We start from the raw sequence: 27,972 nt of genomic DNA on the forward strand, positions 1-27,972 counted from the left end.
TGGTCATATTTGAATATTGGGGGGGGACACGTCCCCCTCAATGTCTATGGTGACTATGGCCCTGCAGTGAGGTGAAGCACACACTAATCCTGGCGCAGTGAGCTGCCTGCAACAACAGCGGCGCTCGGGGAGCAGTGAGGGGTTAGGTGCTTGCTCAAGGTCACTTCAGCCGTGCCTACTGGTCAGGGTTCGAACCGGCAACCCTCCGGTTACAAGACCGAAACGCTAACCTGTAGGCCACGGCTGCCCCTAAATCTAAAACCCTAAACCCCTGATCTACTGTATCAAAATGGACGGAAGCTCACTAGAGCTGGAGGACATGACCTCTCTGCAGTGCTGCTGCAAGGGCCTGTGGGCAATGGGCTTGTGCGACAATTCATCACTTCCTTCCTCTTCTTTTAGTATGGTGTATGTGTGTGTGTGTGTGTGTGTGTGTGTGTGTGTGTGTGTGTGTGTGTGTGTGTGTGTGCTTGTGTGTGTGGGGGGGTGGGTGTGAGCGTGTGTGTGTGTGTTTCCCAAGTGCATGTGCGTGTGTGTGACATCCAAAACTCATAATAGCAAATGAGTGAGTGTGTCTTCAGCGAAAACACGGTAGAGCCACAGATGACGCGAAGGAGGAATCGAAGAACCACATCAACTGTATAGAGAGAAAGAGAGAGGAATTGTAGAACCACAAAACTGTTGAGAAAGAGGAGAGAAAGAGAGATGTGCAGGAAGATCATCTGTTTTTAGTTGAGTGTGAGTGTTAGATATGAGTCAATATCTGATCATATTATCGTGCCTCCTCTCCGGTGAGTTGACTGACTTTCTTTGCCTCTCCCTTTTTGCCTCTCTCTCACACATGTTGTCTTTTTTGAGTGTGTGTGTGTGTGTGTGTGTGTGTATGCGAGTGTGTGTGTGTGAGTAAAGCATTATTTTACCACTTGCTGCAGCCCCAATAGGTAATGGTAAACTGTGTGTGTGTGTGTACAGACATAAGGACATCATGTAATTTGTGTGTTCAACAGTTCTGGAGGGTGTGGAGTCTGAGGTCATCACTGTGCAAGAGGGACAAGATGCCAACATCAAGTGTTCTCATGCACTGGCACATGACAATGTTAAATACTTCTGCAGACATCCATGTAGAGATGAAGATGTCCTCATCAGATCTTATCAGCAGAATTACTTTCAACCAAGATTTTCACTGGTTGACCATGGGACTGGGAAGTTTGATGTCACTATCTCTAAAGTGACGTCTACAGATGCCGGAACATACTACTGTGGAGTTGACCGCTACATCAAAAACACGTTTAAAAAAGTCACTTTAAACGTGATTCCTGGTGAGTTAAACTTATTTTTATTTGTATTACTTTGCATGCATTTGGTTGTGATTTGTTTTGTCATGGAAAAATGTTTTGACAGTGTAACATGAACTGAAGCATTTAAGGTCCCAAGTTCAAGTTGGCTAGTTTGGCTTGATTAGAATACATTGTCAGATGTCAGGTTCAAATGCGAGATGGCACTCTCAGAAGTTTATTGGATGGTACACATGATCAGTTGGTGACCTTGGTGATTTATTATTATCATGACAAGTAAACACTTCTCTGCAGAAGGGACTATGATAATGTGCACGCAAAATAACAGGGAAATACTGCTCCTTTGACTTTAGACCATTTTAGTCTTGGTCAGTGTGGCTGACCTCATTTTTTCACAAACACACCAATGTGCTGGGCATAAGATGGGGCCCGACATCTTAATTGGTCTTAATTGTACCACAACTAGGCAAATATGCCTATGACCTTCAAGGATTTCAAGGTTATCCCGTGTGTTTTGTTTCACACAATGCAATTTTTTGTTTTTTTTGTTATTTTCTTTTTCTCTCTAAGTTCACGTCACGTTTGTCATGGAAACATAGTAATATTTGTTTACTTTTATAATGTCTTACATTGACACACAAGGCAGCACAAGCTGTTGTTTTGTATTGCGATGTACTGAGATGTAAGTGGAGGCACACTAGTACACATTTGCACCTTTAGAGAAACTTCTCATTCATGGATTCAGGAAGTGGTAATGTGGTTTATTAACAGAAGTGTTGCCATGGTGAGAGACATGGTGAGAGCCCTTTACAACCCCTCTTCCTCTTTTGTTTTATCAAAGTGTAAAGTTAACAAGTTTTAGCAAGGCACATATCAAAAATAAACATGAATTGATGTTGAATTGAAGTGTTCAATAATGATTAATGGTAATAGAAATTAGCCACAACATTAAATTGGGGTTGTAGTAGAGATCTTTTCAGCTTTTGTGGATTCATCATCTATAGCTATTATTGTTCTACCTCCAGTTCTGAGGAAGCCAGTTAAGTTCACTTATATTCTCTTCCATGCAGTTTAATTGACCTATGGAAGGTTTCTTTAAATTAAAAAAGTCTGCAATATCGCTCTCTGTCAGTTCATATCATGCAATGTTTCACTCGTCAGGGCATTCACACTGTGACCCTGTGAAAAGGCGCGTGCACACACACAAACACACACGCACACACACACACACACACACACACACACACACACACACACACACAAACAGAGTACTTATCAGTAAGAGTTGTCTGTTGCTTGCAGCCCAAACCACTGGGCCTAACATGTCGGAATAGTGTGATCAATGCGCCTGACCTCACTTTTTAACTGATACACCACTGATGTCTGCAATATCACTGTGTTCGCCCATATCATGCAATGATTCACGTCCCTCTTTGTTTGCAGCCCAAACCACACAGCCATCTGTTACACAGCCAGGGCCAAGCACGGACTCTGATGAGGAAGACAAAGAAGGTTAGTCTTCCCTTACTCAGTGGTTGCCTTCACGTGAGTCAATGCATGATAAATACCGCTCACCTGTTATGCAACAGTATGTGCACTTACACATTACGGGGCCATGTTTTGACAGTCTAAAATCAACTGATTAGGTGTGTTTAAGCCTGTCTGTTCAAAGTTGACATTGACTAGTTTGGCTTGATTAGAATAAATTATCAGATGCCAGGCGTATGGTTCAAATGCAAGATGGGACTCTCATAAGTTTATTGGATGTTACACCCAAATTACATGATCAGTTAAGAACCTGGAGCATTTTTACCTTGGTGATTTATTACCGGTATTATGATGACAAGGGAACACTTCTCAAACAATTCAAGTTTGAACAGCAGGTCAGTGCAGTAGTTAGGAAGAGCTTTTTCCACCTCAGAACCCTAGCTAAGACCAAAGCCTACCTGCCCCAGAGCGATCTTGAGAGAGTCATCCTTCATCATGCCTTCATCACTTCACAACTGGACTACTGTAATGCTCTCTATACTGGCATTGATCAATCCCAGCTCAGCCGCCTGCAGTTGGTTCAGAACTCAGCCGCCCGACTCCTCACCTGCACTAAAAAACGTGAACATATCACCCCAGTTCTGGCTTCACTCCACTGGCTCCCCATCCGCTACCGCATCAATTTCAAACTCCTCTTGACTGTATACAAATCTCTCCATGGTCTGGCCCCCACCTACCTGTCTGATCTTCTCCACCACCATTCCCCTTCCAGAGCACTACGGTCAGCAGACCAACTGCGGCTGGAGGAACCCAGGGCGAGGCTGAAAACTAGGGGGGACAGAGCCTTTTCAGTGGCAGCCCCTAGACTCTGGAACTGCCTCCCCCTTCACATCCGTTCAGCTCAGTCTCTAAATGTTTTTAAGTCCCTTTTAAAGACCCACCTCTTTTCACTTGTTTTTGGCTAGTGTCTCCCTTTATGCCCCAATGTTTAGTTTTAAATGTTCTTTTTCTGCTTTTCTTAATTTATTTTAACTGTAGCCCTTTTTGTTTTGTTTTTGTGCCTTCCTGTTTTCATTTATTGCACTGTATTGTGCAGCACTTTGGTGCGGCTAAGCCGTCTGTAAATGCGCTTTATAAATAAATTTGACATTGACATTGACATTGACGTTGACTTCTCTGCAGAAGGGACTATGATAATCGCAAAATAACATGGACATCAGAGCCGGACAGTAACGGAGTACATTTACTTGAGTACAGTACTTGAGTACAATTTTGAGGGATCTGTACTTTACTCGAGTATCATTTTTGGGGAGTACTCATGACTTTACTCAAGTACATTTGAGATGCAAATATTGTACTCTTTACTCCACTACATTTCTATCCATAACCGTGAGTACCCATTACTTAAAAAAATCTCGGAAACCCTCAATTTGTTGTTTCCCTTTCAAACGTGATTTGATTGTGCAGGCGCGACTGATTGGGACAGCCAATCAGCAATCACCTTCAGCTTTCCGCCAAAGTCAACTCCATGGTCAGATTTAGATAAGAGACGAAGCCATAGACGAAACAATGGATGAAGACACAGCAGGTCCATCCCAGGAACCTGAGGCCCCACCTCGCCAGACTATTTAAATTTTCTGAACAAGTTAATGATAGTTTTCACTTCAAGTGTTTCCATTACAAAATAGTATTTTGTATTTGAAATACGTATTTTAAATACATGTATTAGAAATACTGCCCATCCCTGGCAACATGGTGAAAAGATGAAAATGACTTGATTCAATTCCTTTTACATTCTCCAAGGTATTAACATTTTCATAACTCCATGTAGGACGTTTCTGTACATAAATGTAAGCAATGTGGCAGTAGTAATGCAATATTTAGAAAATGTAGGCTACTCTTGTACTCTTGATACTCAAGTACTTTTAAAAACAAGTACTTCAGTACTTTTACTTAAGTAGACATTTGACTGTTGTACTTTTACTTGTACAGTAAAATTTAGCAAAGGGTATCTGTACTTTTACTCAAGTAATGAAGCTGTGTACTCTGTCCGCCTCTGATGGACATACTGCAACTTTTACTTTAGACCATTTTAATCTTTGTCAGTGTTTAATGTTTAGTGTAATTATTTTCAGTGGCATTAAAAAAGCAATGTGTCGATGTGGCTGACCTCATTTTTTCACACCACTGGGTGGGCAAATATGCCTATGACCTTCAAGGATTTCAAGGTTATCTTGTGTGTTTTGTTCCATACAATGCAATTTTTTGTTTTTTTGGTATTTTCTTTTTCTCTCCTCGCCACATATACGTGCATACTTTTTTAAAGTAACGTGCCCAACACTGATAGTCTGAGGCTATATACAGTATTAAAGGAAACTGTTATCTTGATAATTGTGTGTAATCCTGTCGCACATCTTACCTTCAGATCATGCCAGTGAGGAGGACAATTTAAACTTATCTCCTTGGACAAAATCAGGGCCAGTACCAAAGGACACATCCGAACAAGCTGAGAGAGAACCAAGTATGTGCCATTTATTTATTTGAAGGGAGCAGTCTGTGATGCCCATCCTTCTTATCCAACACTCGTTTGGTCAAATTCAGAGATCTGTACTGTTTACTGTATTGTGCTGTATTGTTGTGCTGCTCAGATGTATTTGTGTAAATTGTAATGCTTGTAATGTGTGTGGTGGTCTTGTGTACATCGGTGCTGGTCTGTGGTGATGTTTGTGTAGTAATGATGTGTTGTTGTGTTGTGGAGCTGGTCTTGTGTACATCGGTGCTGGTCTGTGGTGGTGTTTGTGTAGTAATGATGTGTTGTTGTGTTGTCCAGCTGGTCTTGTGTACATCGGTGCTGGTCTGTGGTGATGTTTGTGTAGTAATGATGTGTTGTGTTGTCCAGGTCGTCTTGTGTACATCGGTGCTGGTCTGTGGTGATGTTTGTGTAGTAATGATGTGTTGTGTTGTCCAGGTGGTCTTGTGTACATCGGTGCTGGTCTGGCTGTGGTGGTGTTTGTGTAGTAATGATGTGTTGTTGATATTGTCCAGCTGGTCTTGTGTACATTGGTGCTGGTCTGGCTGTGGTGATGTTTGTGTAGTAATGATGTGTTGTTGATATTGTCCAGCTGGTCTAGTGTACATTGGTGCTGGTCTGGCTGTGGTGGTGTTTGTGTAGTAATGATGTGTTGTTGTGTTGTGCAGCTGGTCTTGTGTACATCGGTGCTGGTCTGTGGTGGTGTTTGTGTAGTAATGATGTGTTGTTGTTTTGTGCAGCTGGTCTTGTGTACATTGGTGCTGGTCTGGCTGTGGTGGTGTTTGTGTAGTAATGATGTGTTGTTGTGTTGTGCAGCTGGTCTTGTGTACATCGGTGCTGGTCTGTGGTGGTGTTTGTGTAGTAATGATGTGTTGTTGTGTTGTGCAGCTGGTCTTGTGTACATTGGTGCTGGTCTGGCTGTGGTGGTGTTTGTGTTGGTCCTCAGCCTCTTTATGTTCTACAAACGGAAGACCAGAAGCAGGAAGGCATCAGGTGAGAGATTATCTCATACACACTCTCATTCTCATTATATCTCAATCATTGGGTGCGAGTTTGGCACCGTATTTTGCTGACAGTGCATGCACACTGTGGCCAGCGCGAGTCAGAAGCACAAAGTCAGGTGGAGGTTAATTAATAAAAGCTTTGGCTAACGCTGACCAAAAGCAGTGTTGAACAATCTATCTATAAAGCAAGAATGCATTAGATGACAGTACAGGTGAATAGGGTACCATTTTTAACTACCATATATTCATTACTTACATTAATATGAGAAAAAAATATATTACAAGGTTTCTGTCATTTAATGTGTACATATGCAAATTAGGCATTGTCTAATTAAATATGTTCTAATATATTTTAAAAGATGAAATCTGAGCTATGTGGATAAAGCCAGGTTCAAAATTATTATTTCATTGTGTTCACATACTAGATGGGAAAACCATTACAGATGGATTTATGGATATCTACTTTTGTTATCCTGTAAATCAGAATAATCTATTTTTGCCATGTTTTAGGAATAAAATGTCATATAAATCATAAATTGTAGCCTATATTTTAGAATAAGTGACAATACATTTGAGAGCACTCCTGTTTCTCCTGCATGTTTTCATGCACCTAGGTTAGTTTTTTCCAAATTAAGAACTTACTGTATGAATGGAAGAGAGTGGACTTCAGTAGAAATTACACAACTAACCCTATTGCCTAGGCCTACCCATTTACTCGTTATCATACAGTACTCACTCACTCACTCACTCATTCACTCACTCACTCACTCACTCACTCACTCATTATCTGCCTCATTCACTAATTGTTTTATATCCCACAGCTCCCTCTGCTGGACACACACCAAACACTGGCTCAGGAAATAATCACCAGGTGAACCTTAAGTGTGTGTGTGTGTGTGTGTGTGTGTGTGTGTGTGTGTGTGTGTGTGTGTGTGTTTAAGTGTGTTTGGCAGTGATAGTAATAGGAACTTATTGGGAAACACTAAACAGGAATTGCAGTGGAAAATGTGTTAAGATTTCTGAGCATACAGAACACATCAAGTGTAAGTCATGTCCATGTCTTCCCTGTGTTGTCCAGGTCCAGTGTGACTATGCTGAGGTCACAATCAGCCCTGGTAACCCCGCCTCCAGCCACAGCACAGACCCATCAGTCCCGCCACCGTCCAATCAGAATCCAGACTCAGTAGACTACTCCACAGTCTGCTTTGACCGAGACGAGGAGTCTCTCCAGTACGCCACTGTGAGATTCACTGACCCACCAGCAGGGGGAGACAGACAGCGAAGTAACCCTGGGTCAGTGATCTACTCCACCATCAACCTCTAGATACAAAACATGTATGTTTGGTTGTGATGCTATTTTGTTTACCCACTTTTGGCATTTATGTATATCTATTTTGTTCTTAATTTTAACATTGTTGGGCTGGTTGTGATGCTATTTTGTCAACCCAATTGTTTTTCATTGTAACATTGTTGGGCTGCTGTGGCGGAGTTGACGTGTCTCTCCTGTATCCACCACAATGAGATTCACTGATCCACCAGCAGGGGGAGACAAACAGAACTAGATATGGGGTTGGGGAGGGGGGGGGGAGGGGTACATTCACAAAAGCGTAATTGAAAGTATCTTGTCAGTCAGTCAGACAGGTTTTGTACTTTATTCTTATCTTTCTTTTTTTTTAATTTTCAAGTATTCAAGTATTTCCATATAGGTTTCTGCTATATTTTTCACTAGCCTGCCCTACCACCAAGTGAGCATTAAAGCAGTGTGCTGTTTTTTAATGTAGTTTTGTTTATCACAAGTTTGATGGATTAATTTATATCTACACAATGTATATTTAAAATACTCTCTCAGAATGTACCTGTAACACTTATGGATTATCAGTAATTTATTATGTCAAAGTAAATAAATAATATATCAGTCAGTAGGACATTGTGTGTGTGTGTGTGTATAGATAGATAGATAGATAGATAGATAAATAGATAGATACTTTATTGATCCCCAAGGGGAAATTCAAGATATGTGTGTGTGTGTGTGTGTGTGTGTGTGTGTAGATAGATAGATATATAGATAGATAGATACTTTATTGATCCCCAAGGGGAAATTCAAGATATGTGTGTGAAATGATATGTGTGTGTGTGTGTGTTTGTGTGTGTGTGTATAGATACATAGATAGATAGATAGATAGATAGATACTTTATTGATCCCCAAGGGGAAATTCAAGATATGTGTGTGAAATGATATGTGTGTGTGTGTGTGTGTGTGTGTGTGTGTGTGTGTGTGTGTGTGTGTGTGTGTGTGTGTGTGTGTGTGTGTGTGTGAAAGAGACAGAGAAACCATGTATGATGAGTATTGCATTACACATACTCTATATGTAGGTATGGACCCTTTCAATCTGGCCCTAGAGGATTTCCGGTTGAAATGTTCAGAACCAATGCAGATACTTTGAAAGGAAAATTACAGTAATTGGACTTACTATTTTGTGTCTCCCTAAGTTACCATTAGCTCTATAGACCTATGAATACATACACAACCCATCCCCCCCCCTCCCACACACACACACACATACACAGACACACAATTTTCTTTGGAAAAAGCAAAGTAATTTGATAGTAGTTAGTCATTTTAGTCTTAGGCAAAATCAGCTTTTTCAGAACTCAATGTACATCTGGTGGTCATTGTATTTTGCTTTGCTTTGTTTTTGTTGGCTGTAAAATACTGTATTCGCAACAGCAAATTATTTGGGAAAAATAACTTTCAATATTGCTTGCATTTTTACTGTGTATTTCAACTTCTCTCTGTAGATACCGTAACTTTTACTCTTGTATGGAAATACATATATAAAGCCTATGAAAGACAGAAGAACTATGGGTTTTTTAATGACAAAAGAGTAAGTGTAATGTGAGGCAAATGTTTGCTTTAAAGATGTGTTTATGGCATTTTGAATATTGTGTGTCATTTTGCTGGAGATTTGAGGCATTTTGCATTTTGTGTGAGCAATTGTGGGTTTTGTGTGTGGAGTTTTGAAAAATAGACACAGAGTTTTGAAAATGTGTGTAAACAGTTGTAAAAAACTGTAACACCATTGTTCATGTTTTGTTGTTTGGAGAAGTTGTGTTGGACACAAGCTAGGTACTGTATGTTTTCTCTCTCTACACTGTATGTGATGTGATCATATGGCCCTGCATGGACTTGGAGCAAAGAGCACGAACATTCTCTCTCTCTCTCGCTCTCTCTCTCTCTCTCTATCTCTCTTCAGCCAAATAAACATAAATGTTGGCTTCATAACATGAAAAAGCCCAAATTTTCCATCATATGATCTATGAATGTGTGAAATGATATCTAGAAATTACATGATAAAAGAACATTTTAACTTAACTTTGGCGAAGTGAGGCATATTCATGAATCAGCACAACCAGCTTAGCACCAATAGTTTGTTTAACGTGTTGAGAACTGACGAAAAAAGGCCCATGTGCCTGCCTGTTTGGAACCATAGTGTAATACTCAGCATGCATCGGTATTGACAACGTTGCATAGTGTAATACCCGCCATGCATCGGTATTGACAACATTGCATAGTGTAATACCCAGAATGCATCGGTATTGACAGTGTTGCTTAGTGTAATACCCAGCATGCATTGTTATTGACAGGGACAAATCTACTACAGTGAAACTCAAAAATATCATTTTTCCAGTAATCAACTGACATTTTTTGCAACACGTGCTTTTGAAAATTGTATGTGAAATTGTATATTGTATGAGTGTATGAAAACATGTGTAATGTTTCACAATAAGTGTGTTGCAGAATTGCAAACAATGTGCAAAGCAGAGAATGTGTTTAAGCTATGGTTACACAGTGTTTAAAGTATGCTACAAGAAGTTTAAGTATTGAGGCTTCGGTCTAAGCATTCCATTTTAGTGTGTAAGCAATGGGCACAAACTGTATAAGTCTGCACTGATTTTGATGTCATTATTTCTCGGTAAAAGAACTACACTGCCTTGCTTTAAACTGGCCAGCACAGCTGTCATCTAGCCCAGCAGTTGCGTCACAACTAATTAATGAGTTGCGTCAGAACTAATTACAGTTTTTTTTCACTCGCTAACAAGCATTTGTCACACATTTCATGTCGTGTTCACACAACATGCAGTCAGTGAACACATTTCCACAATGCTTACATTTTCATTGTGTCAGAAGAGTTCAAATGAAACAGACATTAGAGGAATATTAAATGGTCTCAAGGCTCTGGTGTGGACAGAGGGGGAAGCCAAAATGGACTGAAGGTCACTACAGCTGTAGGACATGACCTCTCTGAAGCCTGTGGGCAGCGTGCTTGTGAAACAACTCATCACTTCCTTCCTCTTCTTTTAGTCTGTTTGTGTGTGTGTGTGTGTGTGTGTGTGTGTGTGTGTGTTTGTGTGTGCGTGCGTGTGTGTGTGTGTGTGCATGTGAGTGTGCTTGAGTCTGTGTCTGTGTGGGTGGGAGGGTTTGTGTGTGTGCATGTTTGTGACGTGTTTGTGGGTGTGTGTGTGTGTGTGTGTGTGACGTCCAAAACTCATAATAGCAAATGAGTGAGTGTGTCTTCAGCGAGAGAAAAAAACGGAAGAGCCACAGAGAACCCGAAGGAGGAATCAGAGAACCACAAACCTGTAGAGAGAGAGGAGAGAAAGACAGAGCAATCAGAGAACCACAAAACTGTAGAGAGAGGAGAGAAAGACAGAGCAATCAGAGAACCACAAAACTGTAGAGAGAGGAGAGAAAGACAGAGCAATCAGAGAACCACAAAACTGTAGAGAGAGAGGAGAGAAAGACAGAGCAATCAGAGAACCACAAAACCTGTATAGAGAGGAGAGAAAGACAGAGCAATCAGAGAACCACAAAACCTGTATAGAGAGGAGAGAGGAATCAGAGAACCACAAAACTGTAGAGAGAAAAGGAGAGAGGAATCGGAGAACCAGAAACCTGTAGAGAGAGAGGAAAGAAAGAGAGACTATCATCTGTTTTAGTTGAGTGTGAGTGTTAGATATGAGTCAATATCTGATCATGTTATCTTGCCTCCTCTCCGGTGAGTTGACTTACTTTGCCTCTCCCTTTTTGCCTCTCCCCCTCTGTCACGGTAGATGTGTGTGTGTGTGTGTGTGTGTGTGTGTGTGTGTGTATGTGTGTGTGTGTGTGTAGTATGTGTATGTGTGTAGTGTGTGTGTTTGTGTGTGTGTGTGTAGTGTGTGTGTTTGTGAGTGTGTGTGTGTGTGTGTGTGTGTGTGTGTGTGTGTGTGTGTGTGTGTGTGTGTGATTTGTAATGTTCTTTTCTTTGTGTTCCTTCTCTTCATTGGCTGTGGGCACTGAACTGTGTGTATGTGAGTGTGTGATGTCTGACACTGAGAATATGAGATTTGAACCAACCAGGATTTGAACTAGACTCAAATATCAGGGTGAACGTTTGTGTGTTTGTCTGTCTCAGTCTCTCTCTCTCTGTCTCTCTCTCTCTGTCTCTCTCTCTCTGTTTGTGTGTGCGTACAGCTATTAGAACATCATGTTATCTCTGTCTGTTCAACAGTTCTGCAGGATGTGGAGTCTGAGGTCATTACTGTGCAAGAGGGACAAGATGCCAACATCAAATGTTCTCATACATTTGCACGTGGCAATGTTAAATACTTCTGCAGACATCCATGTACATATAACGATGTCCTTATCACATCTGAAAGTCAGCATTACTATCAATCAAGATTTTCCCTTGTTGACCATGGGACTGGGGATTTCACCATCACCTTCTCTAAAGTGAGATCTACAGACTCTGGAATATACTATTGTGGAGTTGAACGCTTTATTAAAGACACCTCCACAGAAGTCCATTTAAAGGTGGTTCGTGGTGAGTTAAACTTTTGTTTTGTATTACTGTATTTCTTCTATTTGGTTTATGATTTGTTTTTTAATTATTAAAGACTATTATTATTATGACCGCCGCGCAGCGAAGCGGCGGTCATATAGGTTTAGTCAGTTTTTTTTTTTGTTTGTTTTTCGCATGTCCAAATTTCCGTCAAGGATTTAGTGACCGTACACCAACAAGGACCGTACACCAACGGGACACTGAAAGACCGGGGTACACGAAACATGTAACCCCACATGGATAGCATGGAACCGTCGTTTTTCGTTTTGATCTGTAGCCCCCCCGCTGTACTGGACCCCCCGAAAGGAGGGTATAGGGCAGACACAGTTTTCTGTGAATATCTTGAGAACCGTAGGGCCTAGGATGACCAATTTTTTCCGTATGTTTGCCTCCAGGGGTCATGTTAACCCATTCCATGTGCACACATGTGCATAAACAGATACACACGCACACACATACATTCACAGTAATCATACGTATGACACATACTCACACAGTAGACATATGTACGCTTGCATGCACAGGCACATACGCAGGCACACACACAAGCACGCACACACACACACACACACACTCACACACACACACACACCCACACACATAACATAAACATAACACAAACAATCAAGAATTTCTCAGAATTATGAACAGGCAAGATGGAGGTGGGGTTGTATAAAATGAATTTTACATGTGAAATCTATGAACTAATCATGTTTTGGTACTTGTTGTCTAGCAGATACCAGTGAGAATTGAGTGTGGATAATGCAATTTAGTGAGACAGTTAGAATCATATAGGCCTTTCAGCGTGATTTCTTTTTGTGGAAAAAATGTGCTCGACTGGGCGGCGGTCATATTTTGTACCGCTCTGCGGTAGATTTATTAACACAGCACAGTTTGCGCTGCGTCTGTTTATGCGAGTTATGTATTAGGGCACATTGTGCTTCCTCATTGTGCGCAGTATTTATCAAACCAGCAGTTCATCTGGTAACTAACCTTTCTCCGCCCTCTACCGCAATTTACGAGCATCTACAATTGAACAGCATACTTCAATCACAAGCGCAGTTGAGTGAAGTTCGCTGATGACAACTTCAACAAATCAAACGTTTAGCGATCAAGAAACATTAATGCAATACTTTACATGATAAGATGCCAACAAGCTGGGAGATAATGAAGAGCAGTTGTTCTACTCAAACTACTTGTAGTAGGCTATGGAAGATTGGTTAAATATAGCAAGTAGGCAAGTTTAAGTGGATGACTTGAAAGTGAAAGTAAGACGTTCGAAAGCCCAAAGAAAGTTAAGGTTGCTTTGGATAAAGTACAACGCAAAACTGGTACTCTGAATATAGTGACGCTATTGTCTTTGAAAGTTCCTCTTATTGACACATTCAACCATAATTTGGAGTAACACCTGCTTCTACCAGACGGAAATATTTCAAAACAGACGTGCGCTATCATGAGCAGTTTGCGTAAATACAGGGGAATACTAGCCTGGCGGGCCATCCTATATCATTGAAATGTATAGTCTGGAATCGAATCATTCACCTGCTTAATCCAAGGGGCGGGCAGAGAATTGTCTTTCAAACTGCCTAGGCATGCAATAGGCCAGCGCTACGACCATATCCGTATCCGGTCGGCAAAACGGCAAATACATCCTTCTTCGAAAGGAATGACTTAAGTGCATTGTGTTGCTCTACTTTCAAAGAAAAGCACAAGTCCAACTCCTCCAAAGTTGACGCCAACGCCGATTCAAACAACCGCTCTTCGTTCGCCATAGCCACCTTCCTTGTTGTTCACCGTCGCAGGATGTCGTTATCCTGTTAAGCCCGCCTTAAGACTCTCTAACGAAATAGAGCGCTGTGATTGGACAACATCCACGGTGTTAAGCCAATAGAAATTCCTATGGTTCGATACTAGACGTACAGGCTGAGCAAATTAATTTGCCGCCGCTATGGTGCGTCTAGATTTCTAGGCTAGGTATTTAGCACTTTGAGTCCCTTTTCTGGTTTGTTTTGGATTAACTAGAGTGGTGGACACCGAAATTTTGACGATTGGTCCTGTCTCTGTTAAAGGCAGAGTATGCAGTTTGTATGCGGAAATATTTCAAAACAGACGTGCGCCATCATGAGCAGTTTGCGTAAATACAGGGGAATACCTAATTAGGCGCATTTTACGCTTCTCCTCCTACATTTTAACACAACTCTCCTTTCCCTGACCCTCCTCTGAATGCATATGCATGACATAGGAAAACGCAATTTGCCCTTTTCAGCTCCTGCAACAGGCAGTCTGTGGTTTTACCCAACTGCGGCCTGTTTGTAAATAGCTCGCATCAGTTACGCCAGTCTTTGCAAACAATTAACGCCTGGAAACAGGCACAAGTTGAATTTCTTTGTATTACATTGGGCAGCCGTGGCCTACTCGTTAGCACTGCGGACTTGTAACCGGAGGGTTGCCGGTTCGAGCCCTGACCAGTAAGCACGACTGAAGTGCTTTTGAGCAAGGCACCTAACCCCTCACTGCTCCCCGAGCACCGCTGTTGTTGCAGGCAGCTCACTGTGCCGGGATTAGTGTGTGCTTCACCTCACTATGTGCTGAGTGTGTTTCACTAATTCACGGATTGGGATAAATGCAGATACCAAATTTCCCTCACGGGATCAAAAGAGTATATGTACTTATACTTATACTAATGCATGAATTTGGGTTGAGATTTGCTTTTTTGTTTTCTTGTTTTATGTTGTCACACTTTGACAAACTGAAGACAGCACAAGCTATTGTTTTGTATTGTATAAACTGACTGAGATTTTCATTAAGATGAATCCATATTATTGCCATACTTATTTATGATGTACTATTTATTGTTTACTATAGTAATATTAGCAATATTTCTCTTTAACAGTCCCATCCTCCATACCAAGTTACACTTCTAACAGACCCTCCAAAGCAACAGGTACACCCACACACCATGCACGCACGCCCGCACAGACACACACACACACACACACACACACACACACACACACACACACACACACACACACACACACACACACACACACACACACACACACACACACACAGTCATTAGACACAGGTACACACACTAAAGTAGTTTAGATATTTTAATATGTTGTACAGTCATGGAACATTTAGAGACACTTCCCATTCATGGATTCAGGAAGTGATAATGTGGTTTATTAACCCTTAGAACCCTAAGCTGTTTTTAGGGCATTTTCACTACCTTTATTCATAAGGATTTATTCTGGTCATTGTAAGTGCCACACACATATATTATATATTGTTTTTTTCAGGAGAGTTTAGGCTATTCAGATCTGCCATCATTTCATGTATTAATACTAGCATTGATTTTATTTTGATTTTTAAAGAATTAAAATATAAAAAGTGTATTATAAAAATTCTTATATTTCGACATGTATCTCACCACAGCAAGCTCACAGCTCTACATGCATTTCATGTGTGTGTAGGGCAGACTGTCCTGAATCGGGCAATATAATTGCCATGTTGGAGGGATACTCTGGGGCTGAGCAATTTACAGAAATATTTGCTGTGTGATTTACGGAAATAAATGCCATTTTTTATTTAGTGATGAAAAATGACCTTTCTGCGCTCCATATCTGTGACACGAACTGATCTGACCTGACTTGACCCGAGGTTGCGTGTTAGCCTGCGTGCCTGTGTGTATGCAGTCATAATAATTCTCAACTCTTTACTGCATTGCCATGAACAAAGTAAAGGCAAAAAAGGAGTTTATTTGTTGAAATTGGGATGCAATGTGAGCCTTGAATTGGATGCCATGCAGGAATTTGCTAAGATCTCAAAACCGGAATATGAACATGCTTTGCCATAGAGAAACACATGATAGCATTGGATTATAAACATGCTTTGCCACAAGAACAGACAAAAACGTGGGGTAAGTCCAGCTATATGAAGTTATTATTTTGCTGTCACTTCGTCTGTTTTATAACCCAGAAGGATGTACTTGGTATCAAATGATAGCTCTGAGTCTCCTCTTTCATCTGACATGCGTGGCATATCTATGCGATCACGGGTCCGCGAGTAATTCAAACGAGAGTAATGAGTGTGCAGCGTTGGTTTGTGTACATGACCTTATTATTTTGCAGTCACTTCGTCTGGTTTTATAAGCCAGAAGGATCGATAAACATGGTACCAATGGATAGCCCTGTGCCCCCTCTTTCATCTGATATGCTTGCCATATCGATGCGATCACGGGTTCGCGAGTAATTCAAACTAGAGTAATGTGTGTGCAGGTGAATGCAGAGAAGTATAGACTGTAAATATGATGCAATTTGATTTAATTTCATGATTTTTTTTAATTTTCATACTTGATCGTACAGACAAGTGTGTAGTCTCGTTGGAAAGCCCCACTTCTGCTCTGTCGTGCAATAAAGGTTTCATCTCGCTGCGATGAACCGTTCCGGAGCAATGTAACAGAGAAGAAAGGGTGTGTTTTTTGACGCACTTTGCGTCAATCGGGTTCTAAGGGTTAACAGAAGTGTTGCCATGGTGAGAGCTGACCAACATATTCTATTTTAGACTCCCTTTACAATCTGTCTTTATCTGAAAATGGCAAACAGTTAACATTGCTTTAACAAGTCAGAAATAAACATGAGTTTATTAATGACCACAATGGTAATGCAATTAGCCACACCATTTAGATCCCAGCTTTTGTGGATTCATCATCTATAGCTACTCTTGTCCTGTATCCATTTTAACTCTGAGGATGCCAGTTTAGTTCACTTCAATTCTATTTTTCTCTACCATGCAGTCTAATTGACCTATGAAAAGTTTCTTTAAAAACTTGTATGTCTCTGTGTCTTGCCAAATCATGCAATGATTCACTTCCCTCTTTTGCTTGCAGCCCAAACCACATGGCCTGGCGACACATCTGTGAGACAGTTGAGCAGGGACCACGAGGGGGAAGATAGAGAAGGTTAGCCTTTCACCATTCATTGGTTTCCTTCACGAGAGACTCATTAACAATACCTGTTCTGCATGTACATTACCGTCAAAAAACCCCTGGTCTGAAGCATATTGATTAAGTGCATGTAGACTGTGTTGCAAGTCCAGTTTTGCTAGTTTGACGACGGAATAAGTATAATGCAATAAGGGATAATGGCGGTCAATGTCAGAAAATAAGATCAGGCAGAATGAACAGGACCCCGACCCCGGAAGCGTGCCTACACAGGAAATTTGCCTGAGTAAAATTTACTCAAATTTAGTACAATTTTATTCCGCCAAATGTAGAATTCTGGTGTATTATTCTGATGTGTTCATATGTTACTCCTGTGTGTAGTATATAACAAGGAGAGGTCAATACCATTGTATACAACCTTGAGTTGACCAAAAGCTTGACCAAATGTGGACAAGAGTCAGGGAGACTTAGGCTACAAGCACGTAGTATTTACCATCAAGGGTCATACTGCTATACTGGTCAGAGACATCTCCAAGGCCTCAGCCATAACATGAGCCAAATGAGATATCATCTTGTAGTTCTGTTCCAAGATCAGTATTTTTTCATCTGGTCAAGGCCAGTTTTGTGCAATGGTTGGTACCTGCCACGTTGGCATGATTTGCATTCGTATGTTTTAGTATAACAGGCTTTGTCTCAGTATTTGACGTTGAGATGGATCTAGGAAGCAAATCGAGGAGCATCTTTTGCCAGGACCCTCAGCAGTTCGCTTCTAATAACAACCTCAACTGTTAGACTGTGAAGTTTTACTGTTCGAGGCTTAGCCTGTGTTCTATTCATTGTTTTACCATCTCCAATATATTAATCTAATCACTGTTCCTGATCCAACTGTCGATTCTTATTGAGACCATCTTCAATACAGACATTAGAACTAAAACACAATGCAACAATTTCCTGGGGAAACAAGATGACACAGATAACATTTGGTCCATCTTTGAAAAGATTAAAATGTAGTCTTTTGATAGAGGTGTGTTGGTGAGCTGCTTCTAGGGATTATGGGTAAATGCTACATTGTTGTTCTAATATTGATTTTTTTCTTTTTCTTTTAACTGTTTGTGCTCTGAATAGTGTGACCAAAAAGAGTACTATGATAAGGACAAAGTACCATTTTACTCAGGCAAATTTTCTGAGCATAAAATGGCATTACAGGAAAAGGTATGTTTTGCCGTTTTTTTGCAATATTGATAATTGCTTCTCATCCTGTCTGCTGTCATGTGTTACACGTTTAAACTTCAGATGATGCCAGTGAAGAAGACGATTCAGAAGAAAGAGCCGCACTAGAACAAGCTGAGGGAGAACCAAGTATGTTCTACGTAATTATTTGAAGGGAGCAGTCTCTCAACATTCTTATCTAATACACGTTTGGTCGAATTCAGACAACTGCAGCTCAATGTCCACTCGCTGAGTGTTCATTGTGTGCGCCCAGAAAACTCAGTTCTGCAAATAAGCAAGCCCTGAGCATAGATAGGATCAGTATTTGATTGGCTATTGAGCTTGAACATGTAAAAACTATGAGGAGTGGCAGACCTTTAATCACGGCCTTCCGTTTGAATGCACTTAATACATAATACGCAGGGGCGCCACTAGTGGTGGTGGTGTGTGTGTGGGGGGGTGGGGGTGGGAGGGAATGGGGATTAGGACGATTCTAAGGGCCTGACAGGGAGGCTCCAGAGAGCACATATATATTATCGGGGAGGCCGAGAATTATTATCTGTCATAGGGTCCAATTTTTGTAGCATAATAGCCCTGATATGGTATGGTATTGTGCTGCTCAGATGATATTGTATGCATTGGTGTATTGATGCATATATCAGATGTGTATCATATCATATATCAGATGTGTATTGCATGTAATGTGTGTGGTGTTGTTGATCTTGTGTTCATCAGTGCTGGTTTAGCTGTAGTGGTGTTTGTGTAGTAATGATGTGTTGTTGTGTTGTGCAGCTGGTCTTGTGTACATCGGTGCTGGTCTGGCTGTGGTGGTGTTTGTGTAGTAATGATGTGTTGTTGATATTGTCCAGGTGGTCTTGTGTAAATCGGTGCTGGTCTGGCTTTGGTGGTGTTTGTGTAGTAATGATGTGTTGTTGATATTGTCCAGGTGGTCTTGTGTACATCGGTGCTGGTCTGTGGTGGTGTTTGTGTAGTAATAATGTGTTGTTGATATTGTCCAGGTGGTCTTGTGTACATCGGTGCTGGTCTGGCTGTGGTGGTGTTTGTGTTGGTCCTCAGCCTCTTTATGCTCTACACACAGAAAACCAGAAGCAGGAAGACATCAGGTGAGAGATTACCTCATATACAGTACATGACATATATCATAACATTACATGATAATACGTGTGTTACTTTGGATTTATAAGTTATAATGCAGTGGTCATTTTTGACCGCGAACACAAAACTAGTAAACATAAAACAAACACATATCTCAGGCTTCCATGTCTCAGACAACAAAGTAGATACAAGCTTAATATTTTGCACAGTAGTTGCTGGGTATAATAACATTATTGACCTAAAGTTTGAAGCAAATCCAAGATGGTCAGGTGGGTTTTTTTTTTCCAAAATCTGTTGATTTGGCATGGAATGACATAGTGTAACTCTGTTTTACCAAGAAACCGAGTAATATATTATAATAGTTATAATAAGATATTATAACACTGAACTGAGGAAAAATGATTCTGGAAAAACACTATCAAAAACTCTATCAAAAGAGTAACTCTTACTCTTTACAGAGAGAGGCCAAATAGTATCTGGCAGAGTAAAATGTTTCTCAATTTGAGTAAGTTTTACTCAAGTAAATTTCCTATGCACTCATTCACTCACTCACTCACTCACTCACTCATTATCTGCCTCACTCACTCACTCACTCACTTACTAAATGCCTCACTCACTAATTGTTTTATATCCCACAGCCCCCTCTGCTGGACACACATCAAACACTGGCTCAGGAAATAATCACCAGGTGAGCCTTGTGTGTATGTGTGTGTGTGTGTGTTTGTGTGTGTGTGTGTGTGTATGTGTGTGTTTGTCCGTGTGTGTGTGTGTGCGTGTGTGTTTATGTGTGTAATACTGTATGTGTTGCAGTGTTAGAAATAGGAATGTATTTGGAAACACTAAAAAGGAATTGCTGTGGACAATCTGTTGAGGTTTCTGAACATAGAGAATACAGGATTTTAGAGAATAGCACCTGTGCCGAACAATTATCAAATTGTACAGAATACAGGATTTTAGAGATTAGGACCTGTGCCAAACAAATATCAAATTGTACAGAATACAGGATTTTAGAGATTAGGACCTGTGCCGAACAATTATCAAATTGTACAGAATACAGGATTTTAGAGATTAGGACCTGTGCCGAACAATTATCAAATTGTACAGAATACAGGATTTTAGAGATTAGGACCTGTGCCAAACAAATATCAAATTGTACAGAATACAGGATTTTAGAGATTAGGACCTGTGCCGAACAATTATCAAATTGAAAAATATTGTTATGAGCACTAATTGTGTGTCAAAAATTGCTCAAGGCTTTACAATGGTGAATAATGAAAATAGAATGAAAATAGAAACATTGATATACTGTATGGCAAGACATTGAATGTGTGTGTGTGTGTGTGTGTGTGTGTGTGTGTGTGTGTGTGTGTGTGTGTGTGTGTCTTTCTTCAGGTCCAGTGTGACTATGCTGATGTCACAATCAGCCCCGGTAACCCCACCTCCAGTCACACCCCACCTGAAACAGACCCTTCAGCCATCTATTCCAATGTCCCGCCACCGTTCAATCAGAATCCAGACTCTGTAGACTACTCCACAGTTCGCTTTGACCGCGACGAGGAGTCTCTCCAGTACTCCACTGTGAGATTCACTGCCCCACCAGCAGGTGGAGACAGACAGCGAAGTAACCCCGGGTCAGTGATCTACTCCACCATCAACCTGTAGATACAAAGGCAACATGAATGTTTGGTTGTGATGCTATTTTGTTTACCCACTTTTGGCATTTATGTATATCTATTTTTTTTCCTTAATTTTAACATTATTGGGCTGCTGTGGCGGAGTTGACGTGTCTCTCCTGTATCCAGCACAATGAGATTCACTGATTTGCCAGCAGGGGGACAAATAGAACTAGATATGGGGTTGAGGGTTGAGGGGTCGAGGGGTGGCGGTAGTGGTGGTGGGGGGGGGTTTCTACTATCATTTTTACAAGCTAATGAGCTATATGTCATTTACCGTCTTGATATATGTCATTTACTTTAAGTGAGCATTAAGGCAGTGTGCTGTTTTTTAATGTTTTTTTTGTTAATCACAAGTTTGATGAATTAATTTATATTTATCCAATGTATATAAATGCTCTCTCAGAATGTACATATAGCACTTAAAGTATCAGTAATTTATGATGTCAAAGTAAATAAATGCTATATCATCCAGTAGGAAGTTTATAATAGTGTTCATTATTTGACATAAAATAATTGCTTATTGCATCATTTCACATGACGGCACTTACTAATTGCACAACGCATGTTGGTAAACTATTGAGAACTAGACTAGAGGTCATAACTGAACTGCACAGAGGGGTGGGAAGTGTGTGTGTGTGTGTGTGTGTGTGTGTGTGTGTGTGTGTGAAAGAGACAGAGAAACCATGTAGGAGGTGTTTTAAATTATTTTTGAACCTTACAGGCTACTAAGGTTGTGACAACACTAGATATGCCTTTGTATATGCCAAACCACAGACAAACTCTCACTCTCTCTGTCTGTCTCTCTCTCTCTCTCTCTCTCACTCTCTCTCTCTCACACACACACACACACACACAAACGCACACACATACACAATACACACACACAATTTTAGCACCTGTCTCAAAGTCCCACCTGCTAGAGAGGCACCAAAACAAGTACACCTCACCACATCCTAGGCTGACACAGAACAAACAGGAAACGTCACCTCAGAGAGTGAGCACAAAGGGGCCTGATGGTCAGTAGATCGGTTGCAGGTCGCAGGTTTCTCTGAAGTGGCTGCTGAGGAAAGCTAAAGAGACGCTCAAAATAAATACAAAACACACATTCTGGCCGGAGAGCAGGTCATGTGGACACAGAAAGGATGCTTTGGAACGGGATCGTTTTTGTCACATTTGTTTCCCTGGTCTCAGGTGAGTTTTTTCTCAACAAATGGGATTCTATTGTTATGTCCTGGTAGTAATGAAATGTGCAGCAGACTGCACATACAGTATGAACAGGTATGGATGTGCTTTACAGTATTTTAAGGCTTATGGCGTACCACTCTAAATCTATACTAGTACGTTCACATGTAGAGTGGCAATGTCACAACTTAGACAACTTTTTGGCTGCTCTCTCTCTCTCTCTCTCTCTCTCTCGTCTCTCTGGCTCTCTCTCTCTCTCTCGTCTCTCTGGCTCTCTCTCTCTCTCTCTCTCTCTCTCTCTCTCTCTCTCTCTCATCTCTCTGGCTCTCTCTCTCTCTCTCTCTCTCGTCTCTGGCTCTCTCTCTCGTCTCTCTGGCTCTGGCTCTCTCTCTCTCTCTCTCTCTCTCTCTCTCTCTCTCTCTCTCTCTCTCTCGTCTCTCTGGCTCTCTCTCTCTCTTTCTCCCTCCGTTCTCTGGCTCTCTCTTTGCTTGTCATTCTTTTACAAACTGCTTCATTCATGTGTGCTCCAATTACCCCTTTTCTGCTCATAATAGCAAAGTATGTCCTTCAGCCTTATATTATTCAATTATGTGTACATTGTAGGGTCACATCATACAAACCCAATATTGTAACATCTTATATGAAAACAAGCACATGCTTTCCATTGTTTACTTTATCAGTTGCGAGGTGTGAAACAGAGAGGAAGATGATAAGAAAACTTGTTGGAAAGACGGCCATCTTTACCTGTCCATATGAAAAAGAGTACAGAGACTCCCCCAAATACCTTCAGAAGAGAGAGCATGATGCCAGTGTCACACTGGTTAGGTCTGATGGAAGGAGGGCTTGGACAAGAGATGGGCGATACGTCTTGAACGACATCAAAAACAGCGGCAGGTTTGATGTGCGCATTCTGCATTTGACCCTCAATGACACTGGAACATATTTGTGTGGAGTTGAGGCAAGGGGGGTCAGAGACAGACAAGAAACTCACCTTGAAGTGTATAGCGAAACAGGTATTTCCATTCAAATTGACTTAGAGTCACAACTTGTCACAATAGATATTGCCAGCTATATACTATATGCTTAAACATATCAATAACGAGTGAAAAAATATTGGTACAAAATTGTCACAATGCTTTAATTCATGCATGTGTGTTTTTAATGTGGGTTTTAGAGGGTTACTCTGTCGCTAAGATGCATTTAGAACACATTTCCTGTTTCTCTTAAAGGTCACACAACTGCAACACCAACGCCATCAAAAACAGCACCCTCTGCACTCTCGGTTCCTGGTAAGATGAAATACAACATGGCAGTGTGTGAAGTGGGGGTGATAAAAAGAGGCCTGGGGCCGTATTCACAAAGCATTTTATCGCACCGCTAGGAGTACTCCTAAATCACTCTAAAAGTTTTTAGCTAGGAGTTTTCTCTTAAAACCTATTCACAAAGCCGCTCAGACCTACTCTTAGTAAGGAAAAATGACAACTCCTAAGATAAGATACAAGCTACGTTGCTATGGTTTTCGTCATTACTCATGCACAAGCTTGATTGAAGTGACCATTTTGATTGGCTGATGATTGGGAATGATGCCAAAAACCTCCCCTACAATGATGAGTGACAGGTGACAGGTCTTTGCTGGTGAGAATGTGTGCATTACACAAATAGGCTACTGCGAGGGACGGTGATGATGAATAAATAGCCTAAATGAATAAGAGTAAGAAAAAGCAAATATGAAATATACTGATTGGTGCAGTAACTTTGCAACTTCTAAATGAATCTGTATGAAGACACGTAGGCGTATGTTTGTAAAGAGGAGAACCAATTTAATTTGATTTACAATGAAACATTACATTTAGTTTACATGTTGACAAAGAGTGGTTTTGGTTGTTGTTGGTGGCGTTATTTCATCCCTTAGTTACAATCCACGATTTTTCCTTCGCAATTGAGAGCTCCTGTAGCTGCGTGTGCATTTCAAAACATTTTTGCGATGTGAAATGCCACAAAAAGCGATTAGGATTGTTTTTGAATAGGTCTTAGTGAGTTAGTAGTCCTCTCAACTTATTTTAAGCTGACTTAGATGCTTTTAGGGCTAAAATGCTTTGTGAATTATTCGACTTGTAGGAGTTTCGCTTAAATTCTCCAGTTAGGTGAATTGACTTCTTGCATAACTCACACTGATCCTTACGAAGTCTAACTCTAGTTTAGTTCCTTACAAAGTCCAACTCTAGGAGATGGTCCACAGTGGATAGAAACTGTAGGAGATCTGATTCCAGTTGCTATGACAGTTATTATGGCAATACTTTGTAAATCAACAGGAAGTGTTTCATTTTGTCTCAGAAGTGCACATCCAAAAATAGACCCCCAAACAACACTTTCAAAACCTCTAGGCTGTGACGAGCTTCAGCGAGCTTCCTGTGTTTAAGTATGTTCATCACCAGGATGTATATTTTCCCCTAATGTATAGTCTAAGTGATACACAAAGCTGTGAAAAAGGCTAAATTTGAGTCTGCTGGGTTGTGGCAGATCTTTTTGCTTACGTCAAAAAAATTGAAAGGGTGCAGACATTGTTTGATTGGATAGCAAGTCAAGTGTGTTTTAAATTGTGTGTGTGTGTGTGTGTGTGTGTGTGTGTGTGTTTTTACTCTCTGTGTACACTGTCTGTAGACACTAGCTATGTTGTCCTACAAGTTGTCACAGAAAGTAGATTATGTTCTATTCCATGCTTTGCCACTGGTGCTAGGACTAGGTAATATCAACAACATTAAACCCACATTAAAAACATGAACATGTGTTGTGTGGTACGATGTGTCTTGTTGTGCTGTGTGCCCCTGTATACAGGTCAGCTGGTGTTCATAAGTGTAGGTGTGGCAGCAACTGTGGTGCTGCAGGTCATAGCCATAGCCACATAGTCTGGATGAGGAAAAGGAGGCATACACCACCAGTGGGTAAGCAAAGTAATGTTTTAAGTAGATGCAACTTAGATCAATGGAAAAAAAAAAAACATGCTCAACACCCTCTGAAGGCAAATGGGTGCTGAATCCTTACTGTGGCGTAATGAACGTATAGTAATAGGACAGCACTTACAGTGAGGTGAAGCACACACTAACCCGGAGCAGTGAGCTGCCTGCTACAGTGGCGCTCGGACTTAGGTGCCTTGCTCAAAGGCACTTCAGCCGTGGATGTGGGCAGGTGAGAGCAGTGCTCAACCACTTCCCCCACCCACATTTTTCCTACTGGTCGGGGATCGAACCGGCAACCCTTCCAAGGGCAGTTCCAAGCCTGAAGCCCTAACCAGTAGACCACAGCTGCCCCACGACACATGTATGAGCACCCTCACCCCCAAACCCCCCCCCCCCCCAGACACACACGCACACACACGCACACACACACACACACACACACACACACACACACACACACACACACACACACACACGCACACACACGCACACACACGCACACACACACACACACACACACACACACACACGCACACACACGCACACACACACACACAGACTACTTCCCTTTTCTTTATCTCTCACTCTCTTTTTGACATAAACAGACTGTATTTCTTTTCCATGAGCAGCCCAAGGACCCTCTAGACAGTTAGACCAGTTGGGGGAAATGCTGAAAAGGTGAGGGAATGGCATTATGGGAAAATGAGTCCTTTATTGTTACAGTATGCTATTGGACATCAATCATTCATTCCAATATACTTCTTAGCAGAATGACATGTGTGTGTGTGTATATGTATGTATGTATGTATGTATGTATGTATGCATGTATGTATGTATGTGTGTGTGTGTGTGTGTGTGTGTGTGTGTGTGTGTATGTGTGTACGCAATATACTTCTAAGCAGAATGACATTTGTCAGCCTTATAATCAAGTGCTACTGCTCCCCTTGTCTTAAACACTACGTAGCTGAACATGTTCCTGAGATATGTGCTTTGTTTATGATAATTAGGAGACTGTTGACTATGAAGACTATCCACAAGAACCCTACAGCATGCAGATGAGTTCACCTAGCCACACCACCCACTCTGATGCAATATACCAGAATTTACAGCTCCACCCCACCCAATCATATGCAAGTTACCAGAATTCCAATCTCTACACAACCCACCCTGATATTGTTTACAAGAAGCTGAAGCTCTCGAATGCGCTTTAATAGTGCTGTGCGTGCAAATATCCCATATGGACCTGTATACCATACAACAACTGATGACAATTGATTTATTTGATGTGATAGGTTAGACACAAAAAAATGACCGCAGTGTAGATTAAGCTATCGCTCATGAATGCGGAAGTAACTGTTTTTAAATAGAGGCGGTCTTGTGCGTCTGCATGTTTCACTATTGGCCAACGTCATCCTAACACGAGAACGCGCACAGATCTGAGCTGAAAGCCTAGTTTGACAAATATATCACATAACTGCTATCGTAGTATCACTTAACGTATACCCCTGAGTCAAGGCTTTGTTAAGCCTCGATATGTCTACATAGCCTAGATATGTCTAACGTGCTACGTAGCATACCCCACTGATATTTTGATGAACTAAGTAAATAAATCAATAAAAAAACAACAGCAATAATACATTCAGGACATTGCAGCATTGTAGCATACCCCACTGATATTTTGATGAACTAAGTAAATAAATCTATAAAAAAAAACAACAGCAATAATACATTCAGGACATTGCAGCATTGTAGCATACCCCACTGATATTTTGATGAACTAAGTAAATAAATCAATAAAAAAACAACAGCAATAATACATTCAGGACATTGCACGTCAGGGATTGGGCCTTTGTAGTCAGACAAACCTTTTAAGTATAAGTATATAAGTATGTATACTTTTTTGATCCCGTGAGGGAAATTTGGTCTCGGCATTTAACCCAATCGGTGAATTAGTGAAACACAAACAGCACACAGTGAACACACAGTGAGGTGAAGCACACACTAATCCCGGCGCAGTGAGCTGCCTGCTACAACAGCGGTGCTCAGGGAGCAGTGAAGGGTTAGGTGCCTTGCTCAAGGGCACTTCAGCCGCGGCCCACTGGTCGGGGCTTGTACCGGCAACCCTCCGGTTACAAGTCCAGAGTGCTAACCAGTGGGCCACGGCTGCCCACTGGTTAGCACTAAACTTTTGTTTAGTATTTTACATTTTTATGCAATCCCATACAATCATGTTTTTTTCTTCTTTTCATAGAAAAATGTTATTAACTGACAACTTTGTTTCCGCTTTCATGCCCTGAAAAAGGTCCCTATAGTAAGTTTGTGTGCCATAAACAGAGCCATAGAATGATTGTAATGAGCAGAATGTAAATGTTACCAAAGGAGATATGTGGCACACTAGAAAACACACACACACACACACACACACACATATGCAGTGAAACCATCAAAGACGAGGAGAGAAACAGAATCTCAGGAAATAAATGAAATGGACAAAGCTGTTGTTTTTGATTGGAAGTATCATATGAATTTGTATTAGAACTTGATTTCTGTGGAATAAGCTTCAATAAAAAAGAAGTCACAAAAGCAATGAATAGTGAATGGGTCTGTTAATATTTTTTTATATGTGAGTTGATATGGAATTGGACATGATATGAAATGATTAATGAGTGCATGCAAGTGCAATTCACG

The 27,972-nt window shown here is 41.0% G+C and overlaps 3 protein-coding genes across 4 annotated transcripts; all 3 read left to right on the forward strand.

The window, feature by feature from the left end:
- The first annotated feature begins 520 nt into the window (after positions 1–520).
- On the forward strand, positions 521–7,866 carry LOC143099192 (uncharacterized). The gene is made up of 7 exons (XM_076262259.1): positions 521–791; positions 1,008–1,319; positions 2,739–2,807; positions 5,209–5,304; positions 6,202–6,306; positions 7,139–7,188; positions 7,396–7,866. Exons 1-7 carry the CDS (start codon positions 752–754, stop codon positions 7,639–7,641), a joined length of 918 nt encoding a protein of 305 aa, XP_076118374.1. The 5' UTR covers positions 521–751; the 3' UTR covers positions 7,642–7,866.
- Positions 7,867–11,095: 3,229 nt separating this feature from the next.
- On the forward strand, positions 11,096–21,837 carry LOC143099191 (uncharacterized). The gene is made up of 8 exons (XM_076262258.1): positions 11,096–11,374; positions 11,867–12,178; positions 15,090–15,140; positions 17,091–17,162; positions 18,438–18,503; positions 19,373–19,477; positions 20,108–20,157; positions 20,862–21,837. The coding sequence occupies exons 1-8, from the start codon at positions 11,335–11,337 to the stop codon at positions 21,129–21,131; spliced, it is 966 nt and encodes a 321-aa protein (XP_076118373.1). The 5' UTR covers positions 11,096–11,334; the 3' UTR covers positions 21,132–21,837.
- A 294-nt stretch (positions 21,838–22,131) lies between these two features.
- On the forward strand, positions 22,132–27,871 carry LOC143099193 (uncharacterized). Of its 2 annotated transcripts, none has more exons than XM_076262260.1 (6): positions 22,132–22,336; positions 23,008–23,221; positions 23,557–23,616; positions 25,163–25,269; positions 25,914–25,962; positions 26,292–27,871. In XM_076262260.1, the coding sequence occupies exons 1-6, from the start codon at positions 22,288–22,290 to the stop codon at positions 26,341–26,343; spliced, it is 531 nt and encodes a 176-aa protein (XP_076118375.1). In that variant the 5' UTR covers positions 22,132–22,287; the 3' UTR covers positions 26,344–27,871. The 2 variants fall into 2 exon arrangements, 1 of the variants encoding a protein (XP_076118375.1); XR_012981431.1 differs by having other exon boundaries at positions 22,133–22,336; positions 23,008–23,340.
- The last annotated feature ends 101 nt before the right edge of the window (positions 27,872–27,972 follow it).

The sequence above is a fragment of the Alosa pseudoharengus genome, unplaced genomic scaffold (assembly GCF_046254945.1).
Source record: "Alosa pseudoharengus isolate Yale_2024_CS ecotype anadromous, Long Island Sound unplaced genomic scaffold, YU_APseudo_1.1 YU_APseudo_1.1_scf_25, whole genome shotgun sequence".
Taxonomy (NCBI): domain Eukaryota; kingdom Metazoa; phylum Chordata; class Actinopteri; order Clupeiformes; family Clupeidae; genus Alosa; species Alosa pseudoharengus.